Source organism: Suricata suricatta, chromosome 12, assembly GCF_006229205.1.
Source record: "Suricata suricatta isolate VVHF042 chromosome 12, meerkat_22Aug2017_6uvM2_HiC, whole genome shotgun sequence".
In the NCBI taxonomy this organism is placed as follows: domain Eukaryota; kingdom Metazoa; phylum Chordata; class Mammalia; order Carnivora; family Herpestidae; genus Suricata; species Suricata suricatta.
The window spans coordinates 7,377,583-7,397,503 of record NC_043711.1 but is presented as its reverse complement, the minus strand read 5'-3'; the positions used below and the strand labels follow the sequence as shown (position 1 = coordinate 7,397,503).

Here is a 19,921-nt window from a genome sequence, read left to right as displayed (position 1 = left end):
TTTTTTTCAATTAAAAATTTTTTTTAACATTTATTTATTTTTGTGAGGGGGTGGGGGGAGGGACAGAGGGGGCTAGACAGAGGATCTGAAGCAGGGTCTGGGCTGACAGTAGAGAGAGCTCGACGTGGGGCTTGAACGCCTGAACTATGAGGTCATGACCTGAGCCAAAGTTGGACGCTTAACTGACTGAGCCACCCAGGTGCCCTTGGACTTTTCTTATATACAAGAGGATAAAAATGGAGTGACTGAGTCGTCAAGCGTTTGACTTCAGCTCAGGTCATGACCTCACAGTTAGGGAGTCTGAGTCCCACTTGGAGTAAAAACAGAGCCCCTCATGAGCCCTGGTTTTCTTTCTCTCTCTCTCTGTCCCTCGTAGGATTCTCTCTCTACTCTCCGCCCCTTGCTCCCTTGCACTCTTTCTCTCTCTCAAACAAAAACAAAGCCTTATCTTGTTTGAGTCACTGCGAATTTGTAACTCCTCAACACCTAAATGGGCAGCCATCCACAGGAAAAAAACCCATAGACCCCATTTGCTGTCTATATCTATGAGAATACTACACAGTAGTCAAAATGGATGAGCTAATTCTATATGAAATAACTTGGACACATCTCCAAGTCACTGTTTGGAAGAAAAGACAAGCTGCATAAAAACAGGTATATATTGATAAAACTCATATTTTTTTTAAAAAAGCACCCCCCCCAAACTATTGCTATGAGGTTGCCCGTAAATGTAACTACGTAATAAAACCTACGGAACTGGTTTTCCCGGGCGTTGGGAGGATGGGGTGATCCGCATGCTGAGGGGACATTTGGAAGGATCCAGAGACATTTTTGGTTGTTATAAGTGGAAGGGGAGGGGTGGAGGCCAGGGATGCTGCTCAAAATCCTCTAAGGCACAGGATGGCCCCTGAGACAGAGGAACGATCCAGTCTCAAACGTCAACATCGCCAAGGCTGGGTAGCTCAGGTCTGGAAAGGCCTGCGCAGTGAGCCGGGACAAACGGGTCTCGCCAGGGACGAGACTGGAAGTGGAGAGGGTGAGAAACTTTCATGTTCACACTCTACGAACGAGGCTGTGTGTTTGTGCCTCGTGTCAAGTTAAACAAGTACATGGTGACACGTCCTCGCATCTCATTGCAAAACCCCACCAAAAACCAAGGACAGAATCCGCGGCCAGGTTACAGGGATGCCGGGAGGCTGGGGCGGAATACAATCTATAACTAAGAGCCGGCTAAGTATTACTACTGATGCTTTCTGATGGCTACAAATGAGAGAGAACTGTCCACTCAGGTCTACAGGTTGTGGGTCCAGAGGCCCAGTGTTGGTTATTCTGTAGAAGGGAAAATGTTGCAAACTTCCCATCAAGATAGAAAAGGGGGGAAAAAAACACAGAAAAACGTGACTCTGTGGAGGAGCAGGTCGGGAACTCCCGGGTCTCCGAGCTCCGGGCCAGCACGGGGTGGGGAGGCCCGCTGAAACTGTACCTGAGACTTCTCTACCGAGGCCGTGTGCTTGTCGCACATGGGGCTGATCTCCATGCCCTGCTCACGTTCACGGTCCCCCTGCTGGAAGAACTCGGCCATGATGCGGTCCGTCCACTGGCGGTACAGCTCCAGCGGCTTGGTGGGGTTGCTGAGGTCTGCGCAGTGCACCATGTTCCGAAGGACCTGCATGAGGCGGGGGACCCTCAGAGGCTGTGCCCCTGTCCCAGTCTGGGACCTCACGCTTCCTTACCTCCCCCTTTATGGGGAGACTGAGGTAGTGGGATGTGGAGATAGAGACAGGGGAAATGGGGAGGAGAGGGGAGAGGGTGGTAGAGGGGAGAGAAAAGAAAGAGATGTGGGGAGGAGAGAAGGAGGTGTTGGCGGAGGTGGAGGAGACAGGAAGGGGTGATGGTGGAAGGCAAAAGGAAATTAGGAGGGATGGTAGGAGCTGGGGGCTGGGATGGAGAGATGGGAGGGGAGAAGAAAAGAAAGAGACAGGAAGGGGCAGCATGGAAGCTGGAGCCTGAGGGAGGGGAGCAAACTGGACCCAAAGGGGAGAGAAAAAGGGAGAGAGGGTCGTGTCTCCTTCTAAGGTGAGGGTACCCAGTGGGGGGGCGCGGGGGGGGCACCTGGATGCGGTCGGAGTAGTTGTCCAGCAGGAGGACCCCCGAGCTGGTCACTTTCTTGGTCTCCACCATGGTCTTCAGGTCTGCCAGGAGGGTCATGTGTTTGGACATGTCCGTGGCCAGCACCTGTGGACGAGGGGCCACTGAAGTCCTGCCACGGGCCGTACTGACCCCAACTACGCCTCTCCAGTTTTGGCTCAGCGCAACCTGTCCCCAGCCCTCTCGAAGGACGCCTGTCCCGGACTTCCGGGCCTGGACTCGGACCCTGCCTCCACCCCGAGGGGCAAAGGCGATCTTTTCCGTTCTGTGCCCGCCCCCGCCCCGCCCACCATGTCGATGACCATCTTGCGCAGGCTCTGCCGCTGGCGCTTGCTGAGGTTCTGGAAGATATCGCAGTTGTCTTCCTGCAGCAGCTTGAAGCCCACGGCCAGGTGGTGGTTCTCCAGCACCGACTCGTCGTTGTACATGAGCGCCAGCTCCGAATCTGCGGCCCAGGCCCAGGCAGGCGGTCAGGGGAGGGCGGGGAGCCGGCAGGGCCGCCTCGAGGGGTGGGGCAGTGCAGGCCCCGCCCCCGACCCGGCAGGCCCCGCCCCCGCGGGGGGCCACTCACTAGTGTTGATGAGGAACTGGTTGGAGACCCCGGGGTGGTCTACATCATGAATAGCAGCCGCGAAGAGGGCGGCAAGAATCTCCAGGTCCGTGAACACGGCCTAGGGGTGGAGAGAGGGGGTTGCAGAGAGATGGGTTAGGAAGACAGGGGTGGGGGGGTTAGGAGGGGAGGGGCTGAGAGATAGGATAAGAGAGGATGCAGGTGCCAAAAAAAAAGATGGTCAGGGGGCCCCTGGGTGGCTCAGTCGGTTAAGCGTCCGACTTGGGCTCAGGTCACGATCTCGCGATTTGTAGGTTCGGGCCCCGCATCGGGCTCTGGGCTGACAGCTGGGAGCCTGGAGCCTGCTTCGGATTCTGTGTCTCCCTCTCTCTCTCTCTGCCCCTCCCCTACTCATGCTCTGTTTCTCTCTGTCTCAATAATAAATATTAAAAAAAAAAAAAAAAGATGGTCAGGAGAGATGGATAAGGACAAGAAGAGCATCAGAGAGAGATGGGAGTCAGGAGATGGGAGACGGGGTGGGGAGACGCGGGGCCAGGCAGGGCTCACATCCAGAGCGGGCGTGGCCAGCAGCACGTGGGTGGACTGCAGCACGTCTGCCGCGTGCAGGCTGTTGTGGTAGGCCACGTCGGGGTGGTAGTGGTCCTCCAGGGTCAGCGTGTACGTCACCAGGGTGTCCACCGGGATGCGGAACTTCTTCAGCAGGTCGCGCTCCTGACGGTAGGTGTGGGGGACGGTGACTCCCAGGAGCTCTCCGAGCTCCGCCCTGCCCCCTGCGGTGCACCCTGCCCCCCCCCTCGCCCCCCGCCTCGGGCCGACCTACCTGAAATATCGTGTACATGATGCAGCTGAGGGAACGGCCTCCGGCATACTGCGACACGCAGAAGATGTTCAGACCCCACTTGTTCAGGTTCTCCAGTTCCTGGTGGAGTCGGAGGCCGGAGGTCAGGGACCCACAAGACCCAGGGCCACGCCCCTAACCCAAGTGCGTCAGAAGTTCCTCTTGGTTGGTCTTTACCCCTCTGGACTCTTCCCTAGCAATTCAGAGCTCCGGTCTGAAAGTAGCACCATGACTCCCCCCTTGGGGTGGGCAGCGTGCTTGGCAGCACAGAATGGACTGTCCGAGTCCCTACCGGGCCAGAAGATGACAAAGCAACAGCAGCGCCTGTGTCCTGAGTGATTATTATCTCCCAGGCATTATGCTAAGCACTTGATCTCATTTGGTTGGTTGGAGAATCAAAGCTCAGAGAAGTGATGTGACTGACCCACCACCTTGCATCTCACAAGTGGCAAAGCTGTGACTAAACTGCTCATCGGCACCAGGGGGAAGGAACCTGGGCTAATTTTCCACATCTCCCCAGAATCCAGAAGAGTGCCAGCACATAGTAGGGGCTCAGTAAACACTGGGTGACTGGCTGCGGCACTCGCTAGCGCTGGCGTGCAGGTTACAATACATGTCAGCCGCGTGAGCCAACTAGAGTGCGCCGAGTCCACTGGAAAAATCAATGTGGGAGCCCCTTGGCGTTAGGTGTCACGGCAGAGCCAGGAGCTGAACCCAGGTCTGGCCTGTAGTGGATGCCATCGAGGTTCTGCCCAGATCCCCGTCACTGACCAGGGCCCCCGTCCTGCACCTGCCGGGTGCCAGGACTGCTGCTTACAAAGATTCGTAGCTGCTCTGTTCTCCAGAAAACTCCTCTTGCCCTTACAGGAGCTACATGGAGGCGGTAACACTGTCCACTCTGGAGACAGCCCACAGCCAGTGATGGACACCGGGGTCCAAAAGTCCAGCACTCTTGCCTCAAGGAGGGCTCAACTCTGTGGCACTATTCACACTCGGGCTCCTTGTGGGCTCAGGTGGAGGCCAGACTCTAGCTGAGACCACCTCCTCGCTTAGCTCTTTCCTCGCCCGCTTCCTTCACTCCTGCTGCCCCGATGAGAGCCTCATAAACCAAATCGGCCTGAGTCCTCACTTCAGACTGACCCAGTGCCCAGTCCTTCTCTGGCCTCCAGGAGACTCTGGCTCCTGTCTAGGCCAGTCCCTGCTGAGCCCCTACTCACTTGGGCCAGGAGCTCTTCTTGGTCGGTCTTCACCCCGAAGCGGGGGATGTTGGAATCGGTCAGGCTGCGGCTGTGCGTCAGCTTCTTCACCCCCGTGATCTGAGACATGGGCTGGAATTGCGGCCCGGGGGGCGGGGGCTGCTGGGAAGATCTCTGGCGGGGCGCTGGCTGCTTTTCTCGATCCTTCATGGTGGGCGATGGAATCTCCACTTCATTCTGCTTGTCTGGAGGAGATGAAGGGGAGACAAGCATGAGTCCCCCACAGAGACTCCCTCCTCCGGCCCTCACTTCCCCTAGGCCGCTCCCCACTGTACCCTGGGAAGGCTCACTCAGGAGGGCAGACCCCCTTCAGGATGTCATGCTTGTCTTGCTGTTGGTTATTTAGAGGCTGGAAACCAGAGGGAAGGTCGGAATTCTTCTGGGAGGTGGTGCGCTGGAGTGGGGAGCTTGGGGCCAGCCCGGAGCTGTGGGGTGGCTGGCCCCAGTCTGATTGCTGGGTTTGGTAAGGGGGCGGCAAGGGAAGTCAGGAGGCAGGGTGGGGATGCTGGAGAAGGAACTTCTCGGGCAGGGGTGACACCTCCATGGGGACTGAGAATGCTGGTGGGGGTGGGGAGAAGGAAGGGTAGTCTCTGGCTCCATGAACCCCACCCCCACCCTACCCCTGACACCAGCCCCAGGATCCCTTCCCCCCCCCCCCCCCCCCCCCCCCCCGAGCTTTTGAGGGCTTCCAGAGCTAAGCTTGGGCCACCCATTGTGACCTGGGGTCCCTGACAGTCAATAACAGGGCCTAATAGAGGTTATTCAGATGCCATGCTCCCATTGGCTGGATCTCAGAACGGCTACACCCCCCATGTGTGAAAGTATTTGAAACTCTGAGCCCTTCTTTCTCTTGGGCTTGGTGCGGCCAGTTCCCCAGAATTTGGGAACTTTTGGTGATAAATTGAGAGGGCGGAATTATCCTAAGTTTGGTGGGGGGGGGGCATATCCTGAGTTTGGATAAAGAGATTAGGATGAGTTGGAGGTCCCCGTGAGCTTGAGGGTTCTAATGAATGCGAGGTATTCTGTATAACTGTATTGGGGTATCAAGTTTGGCGGCGGGGGGGGGTAGCGTCTACTGAATTTGATGGTTATATCAAGTTGGGTGATTCTACTGAATTTGTGGAGGCCTTTTAGCCTGGAGGCATTTAAAGTTTAGGAATTCTATCTGAGTTTGTGGGTTTCTTGGTGTCTTGAATTTGAGAGTTCCGTTGTGGTTCCACTGCATTTGGAGGGGCTTTTCTGCTTGGAGAGATTTTTTAATGTGGAGGTTCTATAAAAGTTAACATCCCTCTGAGTTTAGGGGCATCATGAGCAAGAGAACTCTTGAGCGTGGTAACCTTGATCTTTAGGGACTTTAGGAGTCAGGGTCCCTCGGGCAAACGTGGGCAATGGGACCTGCGGTCTGGGGCAGCCCCCTCCAGTTCAGGCACGCAGCCTCCCCGCACTTTCACTCACCCAGGAACGTGGTGGAGATGTACTCAGAGACCTGATTTCCTGACCTGCTCATCTCTGACAGGTGTGTGAGTTCACGGTTTAACATCCTCTTGAACTAAGGTGAAGGAGGCAAGAAGGAAGGAATGATGGGGAGGCAGGGCAGCAGAGGGTGGAGGAGGTCAGCCCCTCCCTAGAAACTTCTGAAGACCTGGTGAATCCTTCCTACTTCTCTACTCAGCCAACAGAGCCCTCAGCAGCCTGCTGGAGGGGAGGGAGTCAGCCCTGCCTCTCCTCCCAGGTCTGGATGGGGGCCCCAGGCTTGGATGCCGGGACTCAGCATACCCCTCCCGTCCTGGGGAAGGGGGGCACCCCTCCCCAGACTTCCTCCTCCTCCAGCCCAAAGGAGGAGCCAGAGGGGCACCTGTGGAAGGGAGCCAATAGAGTGTCAGGAGAATCCCGTCGCCATGGTGATGGGAGTCTCCTTAGCAACTCTCCCTCCAACCAGCTGCTGAGCTGGGGGAAAGGGGGGCAGGCCTGGGCCCCTTAACCCTTGCCTTCCCAGAGCTACCCTGGCCCAAGTCTTCCCAGATACAGACCCCAGTCCCATAGGGCGTCCTGGCCCCCAGCTCCCAGCCCAGTTTGGAAGGAGACAATAGTCTGTCCTTTGCAGGAGGGAATGCAAGTTCTGGGAGAAGAGAAGGTCTGGCGGGGGCAGGGGAGACTGGCGGGCTGAGGAAACCTTGTTCGGTCACCCAGGGGAGGGGGTTCCCATCGCAGCCCCCTCTCCCTCAGCCTCAGCGGGGTGGACAGATGCACAGATGAGTGGAATACACCCTGAGCCAGGCTTGGAGGTCCCTCCTGGTCCCCGCGATGCCACTTCACACAAGTGTCTGCTGTGACATTGTGCATGGAGGAGAAAGGGCATTGGCTCCCCGCCCCCAAAGCAGGAGCAACTCGTGCAGAGAGGCAGGAGGGACACCTGATGGGAAGGGTGAACCCTCGGAGCCCACACCAGGATGGGGCACTTTACTTCTCCTAGTGCTGCGGGAGACACGTACACAAGATGGACCCACAAAGTCACACAACCACACACAGAGTCAGAGACTACCATCTTACACATTCCACACAGCCACAGACACACAAATCAAGGGGCACACACAAGAAGGCAGTCACGGACACTTGGGGCCACACACCCCAGAAGAATCACACAGCTCTGGGCTCACAAACATGTCCCAACACATACCACCACAACCAGAGCTGTGTGATCTCAGAAAGGGCCACCCCGTGACCCAGGCAAATGAGCACAGGGTCAGACAGCCCCCCACACCACTGTAGACACACACGCACATGTGAGTACTGACAGTCACAGCCGGCAAGAGACCCACATCCCCAGCCCCCCCCCCCCGCTGTCCCCGCCCAGCCCTGGGCCACACACAGACACAGACAGTCACAAGGCTTCATGGCCAGGCCACACACGTGCACAGCTGCACACACCAGCCCGGACCAGGGGCTTGAGGATCCAAGGTGGGAGGGCTAAGGGCCGAGTCTCCCGCCCATCCTCCACCCCGACTCCCCCTACCTGGTCCCACCAGCCCACCAGCCATGGCTTGGAGCAGGTCTCACAGAAGAAATCCACCAAGGGCATCTTGGAATCTTAGCCCCGCTCAGGGCTGCCGCACACAGAGAGGCTGGGCTTGGGAAGTCCCGGGGTTAACAGCCACTGTGGGGGTGGGTGCGGGGGTTCAGGGCAGGTGGGCAGTGCAAGGGGGAGCCGCGGAGGGGCCTGGGCCGGCCCAGCAGGGCTGGGGGCTCCCCTCCCCTCCGCGCTCCCGAAAGCAGCCCTGGTTACATGGTCTGCCAACCCCTGGCCCCAATGGGCCCCCCCGCGGCAGCGGCTGGAGGTGGCCTGGGACCCCTGCCCATGGAGGGGGGGGTAGGGCGAGGGTCCCGGGAGGTGGCTTCGGAGGCTCTGGGCTCCGTGTGCGCGCCTGTGTGTGCGCGTGTGCGTGCTCACTGCAGCACTGGCAGGCTGCATGGGACGTCAGGTGGCGCCGGGGGTGGGGGGGCGTTAAAGGGGCATCAGAGCCCACGGGCCTGAGCCGGGACCCAGGCGGGGCTGCCAGCCATAGGCAGGGAGGACGCATCCCCTCCAGGGACACACCCAGCGGCAAAGACACACACCCAGACACTGCACACACTCCCAGACATACAAACACTGTGAGGCACACCTTCCACACCAACACACGCACTCACACACACCACACAGTCACAACTCTGAAGTCCAACACATTAACAGGTCTACAAGGCACAGAAAACACCTTCAGACACACCCCTTCCAAGAACACAGACTCACACCCAGACCTGGAGACACGCCCCTGGGGACAAACACCCAGGTATACTGGACACACTTAACACACACCCAGCACACCCACAGGCACACTTTCAAACAAATACAAATACTATGGGGCTTTGGACACAAACATACCCCGAGAAGTCCCCAAGGAAATGCTCACACTCATACCCACTACGACACACACACAGCATCGCAGAAACACACCCGCAGACCTACATTTAGAGACAGTCACATTCTCAGAGGCTCAGCACTGCCTCAGAGACACAGTCACCCTCAGACTCGAATGTTCCCAGACAAGCCTCCACCCACAGGTGTGTGCAGCACCCCCAACACAGACACCTCCACCTGTACACTCAGTTCCTGACAGGCACCCTCCCACGCGAACTACCACCATGCCGCACAACTCCAGAAGGCATCACGCATACCGCCTGTTTTCTGAATGGCGTCCTCTGCAGTTGTGCTGTACACCACCTGCACAACTGTACATGGGAGCCTTGCACCCTCTCCTGCAGCCCTTCAAGCACATGCATGTGTGCGTGCACACACACATGCACACACACACATATAGTCACAGACCTGTGGAGATACACACTCAGATTCACACCTAGACCAACTCACATGCATAAATAAACACACCTCTCTGGCACACCCCGCACACTTACAATCTGGTATAACTGTCTGTGCACACCCATTCCTCCCCCAGAGGGGCACATCTGCACACTACGCGTGACGTACCCTCTTGGAACATCCCCTCACACCCCGGCTTGTGCTGCAAACGCGCCCCCAACAAATGGACAGCCACACAGACCCACAGTCGCACATACAGCTGTTGACGACACAAGCATTGGACCACCCCCTCAAGAGAGACGATTGCCTACATCAGATGGACAGCCAGACACATCTACCCCCATGCACTAGGCCCCTCTACCCCTGGGGGAAGTCAGAATCTATTAGAACATGCAATGCAGTCTTAGGGTTGGCCCTGCTCAGGGATGGACCTCCATCCCAAAGGCCCCATTCACAGATTAGCCCCGCCCCACTAGTCCTGGCTCCGCCCCACTAGTCTGGCCCAAATGTTGGCCACCACCACCTCCTCACCACCATCACCCCTCTCCGCAGGTCCCCCCCCCAGCAGTCAGCCCCACCCGCGCAGACCCAGGAAAGGGTCCCACCTCATTGGCCCTATTCAGACCCAGGCCCCGCCCCATGGGTGGCACCGCCTGCAGACCCCGCCCAGGGGCTCTATAGTTCCGCCCTTCAGGCAGGAGGACTCCTCACCTTGTGAGAGGCCATCTCGCTCACGGAGCGGTAGGTCTGCATGGTCTCCAGCTGCTCCAGGCACCAGTCCAGCTCCTCCAGCGTCTCCCGGGCCAGTTGTTGACATGTCTCTTCTGGAGAAGGGGCAGCATGGGTGGTGACCCAGAGGCCCCAACCCGAGCTGATGGGGGTCCACCAAGTGAGTGGGGTGCTGGGAAAGGAGGTAAGACAGCCACCCCCCCTAGATGAGGGGTCCCCCACTAGAGCAGGGAGAGGGTCCTCCCCCCACGGGCTTTGTTACCTGACAGCGTGGCCTTACAGACAGGGGTTGGGCCACTCAGCGGGGACCGTCTGCAAAGAAATGGGGCTCCAACATCAGCCTGTGTGCCCCCAGATTCCTGCCTCCCCTCTCTATGAATAATGCCAATTTCCCTTTTTCTGAGTGCTCCCCATGTCCCAGGCATGCGGCCATGTACTCAGCCCACTGCCTCTCCCAGAGCCCCTAAGAACCCATTTTGCAGATGAGGAAATGGGCTCAAGGAAATGAACAGGCTTACTCAAGACTATGTGGCCGATCAGCCGTAGGCTCGTGGCTGATCAGCCATAGGGTCAGGTCCTATGTCTCCAAAGTTCCCGCACCTCCCAGAGAGACTAGCAGCTCTCAGCCAAGCCCCTGCCCCCAAACAATTACTTCTATTTAGTGAGCACTTACTATGTGCTGGACAATGTTCTCACCCTTCTACATATCACCTTCCAGACTCCTCACAGGAGCATCTAATGGAGACGCTATTAAATTCTCATTTTATGGAGGGGGAGCAAAGGCACCACAAGATGCTATTTGCCAGGAAAGTTGGCATCAGGGCCAGGAGTGGCCCCAAGGTGGGGGCAGCTGGCTACCCTTGGCCTCACCACCATGTGTCTGGACCCCTTGGTCTTTATTTGTAAAAAGTTTCTGTCTTAGCCATTGGACTTGCAATGGTTTCCTCCCTCAGAGGGAACTGCTGCCTGAACAGAGGCTCAGAGAGATCAAGTTCCTGCCTGAGGGCACACAGCAGAGCTAAGAGACGAACCCAGTCCAGGTGAGCTTGGCCTCATGATCATGAATGTTGGGGCCCAGCCTTGACTTACTTGTTACTGGGAATGGGCACATTGGTCAGGAGTGAGAAGTTGCTGCGAACACTTCGGAGACTGGCCAGCACCTGGACGGAGAGCGAGCAGTGAGGAGAGGGAGCTGCCAGGACGGGCGGCTGGGGCAAGGTCCCTGTCCCCAGGTGTGGGGGAAGGTTGGGGCCCCTTCCTTTCTTAGGGGAGGGGTCTTACCTGGGCGAAAGGTGTCACAATGAGGTCCTCAGCGTGCCTGCAACCAAGGACAGGGACAGGTCAGGCGTCCTCACAGTGACGCCTCCGGGCCTGGGTGAATAGGGGCTGAGGTGCCACAGAAGCAAGTCTCCTGTGGATACTCTGTGGGGGCTGGGCTGGGGGAGGTTGGTGGGCTGGGAGGGGGGCTCACACCTCCCAAGGGCAGACACCCTGCAGGGGCTGGTCCTGGAGAGGAGCCCAGGCGGGTGGGCCGGGAGGGGGTGTGCAGAGACAAAGGGAGCTCCCATAAGTCCACTGCCAGGTGGGGCCTGGTGAGAGCCGTGGGTAGGAGGGCACGGGGAGCAGGAGGAGGTAGGGGAGCAGAGGTGGGTACCTGGATGGGGAAGGCCAGGACTGGAGGATCCAGTGAGAGGGGAGGGGGCTGAGCAGGTCTAGGGGTGCTCACGCCTCAACAGGTGGTCGTGTTAAGGGGGGGCTGGTTTAGGGAAGCCTGGGGGGGGAAGAAGGGGGGCTCAGCCAAGCTGGAGGCTCTGTGGGCAGAAGTGACAGCAGGGAGGGAGAGGCTGAGGGGGGGCCAGGTGGGTAGGAGCCGGCCTGGGCAGGCTGGGTGGGTAGGGATGTGGGTCGGGGCTGGGCTAGAGGGGGGACGCAGAGACGGGGTGCGCTCTCAAACCTCACCGGGCGGACATGCGGTATAGGGACTGAGCCCTCCATGTGGGTGAGGGGGCTGTTTACTTTTCACGGGGAAGGACGGGTGGCAGGGGGCTTAGGCCGTGTCCCCACGCCCTGCTGGCAAGGGCAGCTTGTATTGGGAGCAGGCCTGGAGGGCGAGAATGGGGTGCTCACGCCTCGCTGGTGACCGACGAGTTCCGGGACATGGTTTTGGGTGACATGTCGTAGTCGCTGTCGGAGCGGTACAGGAAGGACTCCCGGCGCTGGCTGGCGGCGCCCCCCGCGTGCAGCACGAGGCCCGGGCTCGCCTGCGAGTCCAGGGGGCTGCGACCGGGAGACGGCGTGGGCCCATTCTCTGCCTCGAAGCTGCAAGCGGGGGGCGGGGGGGTGAGAAGGGCGGTCAGGGGGGGCCGAGATGGCCCTGGGGGGGGTCCCGAGGAATAAGGGAACCAAGGCAAGTCCTGGCAGTGATGGGGGACAGACAGCAGACATTAAAGAGAGACAGATACCCTAAAGGAGATGGGAGTCAGGGCTGCAGAGCTCAGACAGCTATTAATTTTTTATTTTTATTTTTTTGTGTTTATTTTATTTATTTTTGAGAGACAGAGAGCGCAAGCAGGGGAGGGTCAGAGAGAGAGGGAGACACAGAATCCGAAGCAGGCTCCAGGCTCTGAGCTGCCAGCACAAGGCCCGATGCAGGGCTCCAACCCACGAACTGTGAGATCATGACCTGAGCCGCAGCGGGACACCCAACTGACTGAGCCACCCAGGCGCCCCTCAGACAGCTATTGAGTGCCTGTGTGAGCCTGGCTCTGTTGAGCTGCTGGGGACACAGCAGTGACCAAGACAGACCCCCATCTGTCCCTTATGGAGATGGAACAGGAGGGCTGGACTATAAACAGGTTAACCTAGTGGCAGTGCACACCCCAAAAGTGTGGGGGCCCGCTTGCCTCTACTCTTTCCTCACTGCCCACGTCTATTCAGAATCTGTCCACTCTCAGCCCCTCCTTGGCTGGCCCCACTCATAGGTTGCTTGGACCAGCACTTTGTCTCTGCCCTGCTCCCTGGCTCCTGTCTTTGCCCCTCAGTCTGTTCCCCTCTACGGGGACCAGAGTCACATCCCTCTTCCATTGAGCCCCTTCGATGGCTCCCAGCTCACCCAGAGCAAAAGCCAAAGTCCTCATTGAGGCCCACAAGGCCCTGCCCCATGACCTCCCAGTGTACCCCTCGCTCACGCTACTCTAGCTTCTGTGGCCCCCTGGCTGTTGCCTAAACATTCCAGATGCATTCCTGCCTCAGGGCCTTTGCAGAGGCTGTTTCCCCTGCCCAGATCTCTAATGGCTCTCGCTTCTCTACTTCCTTCAGGCCCCTGCTCAATGTTGTCTCCCCAGGAAGCCTCACCTGACCAACCCATCCAAGATTTGAATCTCTGCCTTACTATGTCATATTTACCTTCCTTTAAAAAAATAAAATACTACTGACCTGACATATTCTATATTTTACTTCTTTACTGTTTGCCTTCGTTTCTAGAACCAAGCTTTGCAGAGCAAGGATTTTTGTCTTCTTTGTTCACTGCTCTATCCTGGGGTCCAAGACCATGGCCTGGCACAACAGTACACACCCACTAAAATGTTTACTGAATGAATCACGAAATGTATGAATGGAGGCATATGTGAGCTGGGTTGTGCCACCAGAGACTGGAAAAGGGGAGGCAGGTCTCTCTGAGGAGGTGACATGTGAGCAGGGCCCGGAAGATGAGAAGGAGCAGGCCATTGGTCAGGAGGGAGAGGAAAACACTCTGGGCGGTGGGAAGAGCAAATGCCAAGGCCCTGTGGCAGGATTTGGTTTTTGTTTGAGGACAAGCAAAGAAGCTGGAGTAGCTGGAGAGACACAGACAGACTGTGACAGAGACACAGCGACAGAGAGGGGAAGCTAGCGGGGCCCCAGCCTGGGGTCACCGGCAAGATGCTCAGGATGAGTCAGATACTAGCTCTGCTAATTCCCAGAGGTGTGACTGGAGTGAAGTGACTGGATTTCAGTTTCCTAATCCACAAAATGGGGACAACCGTCACCTTCCTCAGGTCATCCAGGCGACCTGGATGTGTTAACACGGGTAAAATGCTCAGGAAAGAGCAGCAACGGTGAGCCACCCAGCCCCGTACACGCCAGGCGGACAGCGGACTCGGCAAAGCCATCGATGTGCAGACCTGAGGATGAGAGTCGGGCACTGTGTGCCTCCAACATACTGTGTGGCCTGGGGAAGGCCACTGCCCTCTCTGGTCTGTCACCCCGTTGTTAAAGTGTCAGAAGGGTCAGCAGACTTCAAGCTACGCTCTGGTGGGTACAAGGGAGCAGGAGAAGGAAATGGACCATCCCCTTTCCAGTCCTACCTATTGAGAGTCAGCGTAAGGATTTATTTCAATGATCCCTCTGCTAAGAAATAAGTTTGAGGGGCGCCTGGGTGACTCAGTCAGCTGAGCGTCCAACCTCGGCTTAGGTCATGATCTCACAGTTTGTGAGTTCGAGCCCCATGTCGGGCTCTGTGCTGTCAGCCTGACCCCACAGAGCCCCCTTCAGATCTTCTGTCCCCCTCTCTCTGCCCCTCCCCCACTATGCTCACTCAAAAATACATTAAAAAACAAAAAGAAGTTTGAAATCCTCTAGAATAGGATAGCAAAGCCAGCATCTGCAGATTAACGTTTGTTTCTGGGCCAGTCCTGGGGTAGGAGTACGGGGACGGGGGTTCATTGACTCCATTTTACAGATGGAGAAACTAAGGTCAGAGACGAGGATGACTGGCTCGGGGTCATGCAGCGAGAGCGTGGTGGGGCCGCAATTCAATCCCAGGTCTTGTGACTCCTCAGACGGAAACATGGACTGCAGCCCTCTGCCTACTCAGCCCCGCTTCGAGCACATTCCTGCCACCACAGCAAACGTTCTCAGGGGCTGGGCAGCTGACGCCAAGGGCAGAGTGGTGCTGGGCCCCCACCAGCAGCCAGGTATTCCAATTTTAGGAGAGAAATCAGAAATGTTTAACAGTCACAGATTCACACTTCTTTTAAAAATAAGCTTCAGGGCGCCTGGGTGGCTCAGGCGGTTGGGCATCCAGCCTCAACTCCGGTCGTGGTCTCATGGTGCGTGGGTTCGAGCACATAGAATTACCGTGTGACCCAGCAATTCTACTTCTAGGTACACGCACAGAACTGAAATACTAAATCCTAAGAGTTGAAGGCGGGACTCAAGCGGATGTTCAGAGCAGCATTATTCAAAATAACCAAGAGCAGGAAACAACTCAAGTGTCCTTTCCTTACTAGATAGAGTGGCGGTTTGGGAAGGCGGTGAAGTTCTGGAGACAGATGGGGGTGAGCGGGGCACAACAATGTCAGTATACTTAACGACACTGAAATATGCACCCAAAAATGGTTTAAATGGGTAAGTTTATGCTGTGTAGATTTGCCTAAAACAAGAAACACTTGTACGGCATTTACAAAAAGAGTGAATTTGGGGCTCCTGGGTGGCTCAGGCGGTTGGGCTACCCACTTGGGATCAGGTCGTGATCTCACGGTTCGTGGGTTCAAGCCCTGCGTCAGGCTCTGCGCTGACAGCTCAGAGCCTGGAGTCTGATTCAGATTATGTCTCTCACTCTGCCCCTCCCCCACTTGTGCTCTCTCCCTCTCTCAAAAATGAATAAATATTTTTTAAAAGGGTCAATTTTACTATAGGTTAATTTTTTTAAAGTAAATTAAAAAAAACACCTTAAGATAGACTATTCTTAGACCATGAACTTGGGCCTTTGATGACAATGCCCATTTACTGAGCACCTGCTGTGTACCAGGTGCCAGGTTGGATCCTTTTAGGTATATTATGATATTAACAAGACATTGAATATTTGCCATGTGCCTGGCACTGTCAAAGTGCTTTCTACACCTGAACCCAGCGGTGTCCCCACCATCCCCACCAGCTCTGTGAATTGTGTCGTGGTCACGTCCCAGCTCAGCAGGGCAGAGTGGGGCACAGAGGGATGGTAAGGGGCCGGTGGCCTCGCTGCCTGAGGACCATGTCCTGTCTCCCAGGGCGCAGCCTGGATTTTTTGTCTCCGCTGAGTTCCGCTGGGGAGGAAGTGGGGACATACTTGCGCGCTGAGGCCCCTACTCTGGCCCCAGACGCTGAGGCCGGGTTAGGGAAGGTGGGACCGGGTCCCAGCTCGGGGCCCAGGGAGCATCAGATACTGTAGCCCCAGAGGCTTCACGCACGTCAGTGGGAGCCCGGAGGCCAGGATGGGAAGAGGCTCCCTGGGGCCCTGCTGTTTGTGCTTCCAGGAGCTGCGGTCCCCGGGGCTTCGGAAGGGCAGAGGGGATGGCGTTAGGCCGCTGCCCTGCGGGCTGACTGTGGGCGTACGCGTGGGTGGGGTCACACCTGCCCTCTAGAATCGCACCCTGGTTCTATGCGGAGTCACCCATCCCTTGTCTGCCACTGCTCACAGTGGCCCAAAGTCAGGCCGGAGGCCACTCCATTAATGTTCCAACAGGACCCAAGGCCATAAAGCAGAGTCAGGAGGCACATCACAGCCACACACCAAACCGGAGGGAAACAGTCTGCCTGACCACTTGGTGGCATCCTCTGGGTGAAGCTGCCACTTGCCTCCACCCCTCTGGGGCCTCCAGGCCTCCATCAAATTGGGCCTCTGGGGGCCTGTGCAGCCCAGGGGCAGATCAAGGCTTCAGAGAGTTCTGCTGCACGGGCCTTCAGGCAAAAAACAAGCTGGGAGGGGGACAGCAGGGACAGGGGACCCGTCCCGACTGGTAAATGTCATAACAACAATCGAAGCAGCCACCTGCCCGAACACGTCCGCACGCTCCATTTCCAAGAGAAATAAACTGAGGTGCAGATGGCACGAACAACTTGACTAGCACTAGAAGGACTCAAACCTGGGCAGCCAGATTAGAAACTTGGATGCCCGATCATCCGGCGTCCATCCCCCCAGGCAGGCCTGGCCGCTCCCCGGGCTCCTTGCCCCACTCCACCTGACTCCCTGGTAGGAGACGCCAGGCGGCCTTTCTGGAAAGGCCTGGCATTTGCTTTGTGAAGGTCATACCGAGGTTGAGGGCGGGCGCTGGTGTGTGTCTGCCAGGCAGGCGCGTGGTGCCAGGTGACACCGCTGTCCGTAGGGCCGGGTGTGCACAGCGCGCCTGTGCATGTGCGACTCAGGGTGTACATGTGCCCAGGGCACCTGCCTGCATATGGGTGTCTGTGTGCATTTGTATGTCTGAGCAGGTGTGTCCATGAATTTGTGTGACCTTGTGAGAGTGTACCTGTGTGCCACGCACGTGCTGTGGCTGTCCCTGACTCCTGAGCAGATATGAGGGGGGCTCCTGCGTGTGGCTGTGCGCTGCGGGGGGAGAGTGCTCCTGGGGGCGATGCGGGGTACCTGAGACTGTGGGATGCCAGGGTTTCGGTGGTTGTGCTCACAGCGCGCATGGGTCAACTGTGGGAGTCTCTTTGTGTCCCCTCCAGCTAAGGGACCCATACCATGCACGATAAAGACCAGGGGACCCCGATTACCCTGTGTGTGGGTGTGTCTGTGTGCCATGTGTAGCTGTGGATGTAGACAGCATGTGTGTGTGTGTGTGTGTGTGTGTGTGTGTGTCCGCGTGTCTGAAGGGACCGGTATAGGGGAGCAGAAACAAGGCAGGAGTACCCTGAGAATTTTCTCGGCTCCAATACTGTCCAGTTGATCCTAAATAACCCCCAGGAGTTCCAGCAGGGCCCGCCCCCTCCCCCACCCCAGCTTGGTTTTCAGCCTGGCAGCTCCAGCAAGGAGGGGGTGGGGAAGACTGGAGGCCCTAAGCAGAGCTGGGCCAGAGGGACTTGGCTCCAGGCCAGTGGCCTGGGAGTGGAACCCAGGTGACGCTGGACACCTATATTTGCTACCAGCACGAGTGCCAGAAACCCAGCTTTAGGGGCACAAAGAGGGCTGGAGGATCCCATCTTAAATAGGAAGGGGCAGGACCTGGCATTCCTTTGGGGGGTTATCACCTGCAGGAAGCTGTCAGGAGCACCAAGAATTTTGGGGCTGGGGGAAGGGGGTGGGGCTCCAGGCAGACCCTGGAAGCCACTTTGGGGACTCCCTAAGGCAGACTGGGTACCCTCTCCCTGCCCCCCAGCCTAAGCCCTCAGTGGCAAAGGAGGGAACTGGCCCCAGGCCACCCACCTGACAGATCTGCCTGGAGGGTGCCAACAGGTGTCTTCGTCGCTGAAGGAGAAGTGGACCAGGGAGCCCACGGGGGGCAGTGTCAGGTCAGGGGGCCGGGGCCTTGCCCTGGGCGCTGTACCCGAGCGCATGGGTGCTAAACGCTGTCGGGACCAGCATGAGGACAGCGGCACGGTGGTGTGGCTTCACCGTTCACAGGCCCGAGGTGTCTGTGGCCACCAGCGGCGCCGCCTCCACACCCGCCCTCCCGGTGACCCCCCCAGGGACGGGGCCCCTGGCGCCTGGGCGTCTCTGGGTCCCCAGCGTCTGGGAGGGCTCCGCTCCTGCCTTCTCCTGCGGAACTCTGTGCAACACTTCCCGCTTGCCCCCCTCCCCCCGGGTCTTGGTGGGGGGGTGCCCCAAGCTCCTGATTCCTGGGCTCGGCCCGGCTGCCCCCCCCCCCGCCACGCCTCGGCCCTGGCCCCGCCTCCCTCCCCTCTGACGTCGAGCTGGGCCGCTGGAGCCCAGCTCCGAACGCAGTGCGCTCCAGGGGGAGAGAGACTCTGCGCGGGCGGAGGACGTGCGGGGTCCAGTGACAAAAACCCAGGGGAGGGACGACGGATGCGGGGAAGGGGGAGGAACAGAAACAGGAAAGACAGAAGTGGAGACAGAGACACAGAGAGAAACCCGGAGAGAGGCACTGATTTCTCCCCCACCACACACACACACACACACACACACACACACACACACTCTCTCTCTCTCTCTCTCTCTCTCGCTCGCTCGCTCGCTCGCTCGCTTTCTCTCTCCCCCACCCCACGCTGGGCTCCCGACCCCTCCTCCTCTTCTCTCCCCTCCCCAATCTCTTCCCCGCGTCCAGACGCGGAGCCTGTCCCCGCGGTGTCCTCTCCCAGTATGTTTCCGACCTCAGGTTCCAAACAAGTGGGTGCGGAGGGTGGAGGGGTAAGGGGGTAAGGCAAAAGAGCCTCTAAAACTCCCCAGAGCCAGCCCGTGCCCACCCCTGGGCTGTCAGTCTCGGCTTCCAAGATAAACGGAAAACACTGGGAAGCCAGACGGGATGTGTCTCCAGGCTCCTCGCCCCCAAGCTTCGAGCCCCCCCACCCCCACATCCCACCCCGAGTCTGGCCAGGAAGAGAAAGAGCATTTGCCCTCTGTGCCCGGCGCACCCGGTAACGTCACCGAGCCTCCTGGCAAGGCACCCCCCCCCATTGCCAGCGCTGGCCCCATTTCACAGGCCGTTAGACTGAGGCTAGCAACGCTGAAGACGCGTCCCCAGATCACCGTGGATGGCAGGTTGGCCTCACGCCTCCAAAGCCTGACTGCAGACTGCAGAGGAAGTGGGGGGAACTTAACGTTTATTGAGTGCCTACTGCATGCCATATCAGATGTCTCCACGGTAACCCTGGAAGGCAGGGATGATTTTTATCACTGTCCTGGGCCGGAAGAGGGGAACTCAGGCTGCGGAGAGCCAGCTAGGAACCCTGGACCTGGCCCGCGCCGGGTGGCCAAGGGAGATTCGAACCCACCGCCGCTGGCGCGCACTTACCCAGCCCACGCCTGGCGGCCAAAATCCTGATGGCTGCGGAGAAGCCGAAGACGCCGGCGGAAAGTTGGGGACGGGATGGCGAAGAAGACGGGCGAGGAGGGCGGCGAGCGCGGGCGGCGGGGCGCGCGCGGGGCCGGGGGCTCAGGCAGGAACGCCTCGTCCTCGGCCACCGCCACCGCCGGGAAGGCCGCCAGCTGCAGCTCGGGGATGCGGCCCAGGCCCTGCGGCCGCGCCATAGCCCCAGGGGGCGCGGGGCAGCCCCGCCTCAGCGGGCGCTGGGGAGCAGCGCCGCCCGCCTGCCCCGCGCAGGCCACG

At 58.4% G+C, this 19,921-nt stretch overlaps 1 protein-coding gene and 1 long non-coding RNA gene across 8 annotated transcripts in view; one reads left to right on the top strand and one right to left on the bottom strand.

Moving 5' to 3' along the window:
* The window catches only part of PDE4A (phosphodiesterase 4A), a 44,666-nt gene that overhangs the window by 3,898 nt on the left and 20,847 nt on the right, over positions 1-19,921 (bottom strand). For 4 of the 7 annotated variants that reach the window (XM_029919105.1, XM_029919104.1, XM_029919103.1 and 1 more), the window contains 13 exons: positions 12,024-12,215; positions 11,178-11,214; positions 10,986-11,056; positions 10,159-10,208; positions 9,879-9,991; positions 6,269-6,362; positions 4,775-4,998; positions 3,540-3,638; positions 3,266-3,430; positions 2,720-2,819; positions 2,439-2,593; positions 2,113-2,235; positions 1,484-1,666 (listed from right to left, as the gene is read on the bottom strand). In XM_029919105.1, the coding sequence (XP_029774965.1) occupies positions 1,484-1,666; positions 2,113-2,235; positions 2,439-2,593; positions 2,720-2,819; positions 3,266-3,430; positions 3,540-3,638; positions 4,775-4,998; positions 6,269-6,362; positions 9,879-9,991; positions 10,159-10,208; positions 10,986-11,056; positions 11,178-11,214; positions 12,024-12,215 (1,606 nt within the window). Of the gene's footprint in view, positions 1-1,483; positions 1,667-2,112; positions 2,236-2,438; positions 2,594-2,719; positions 2,820-3,265; positions 3,431-3,539; positions 3,639-4,774; positions 4,999-6,268; positions 6,363-7,826; positions 8,246-9,878; positions 9,992-10,158; positions 10,209-10,985; positions 11,057-11,177; positions 11,215-12,023; positions 12,216-18,060; positions 18,207-19,606; positions 19,858-19,921 lie in introns of those variants that run through there. The other 3 variants (XM_029919106.1, XM_029919107.1, XM_029919110.1) reach the window with 3 other exon arrangements.
* LOC115275375 lies at positions 9,731-13,335 on the top strand. The gene is made up of 3 exons (XR_003901517.1): positions 9,731-10,080; positions 10,850-10,936; positions 13,215-13,335. It is a non-coding gene; the product is annotated as an uncharacterized LOC115275375 (long non-coding RNA).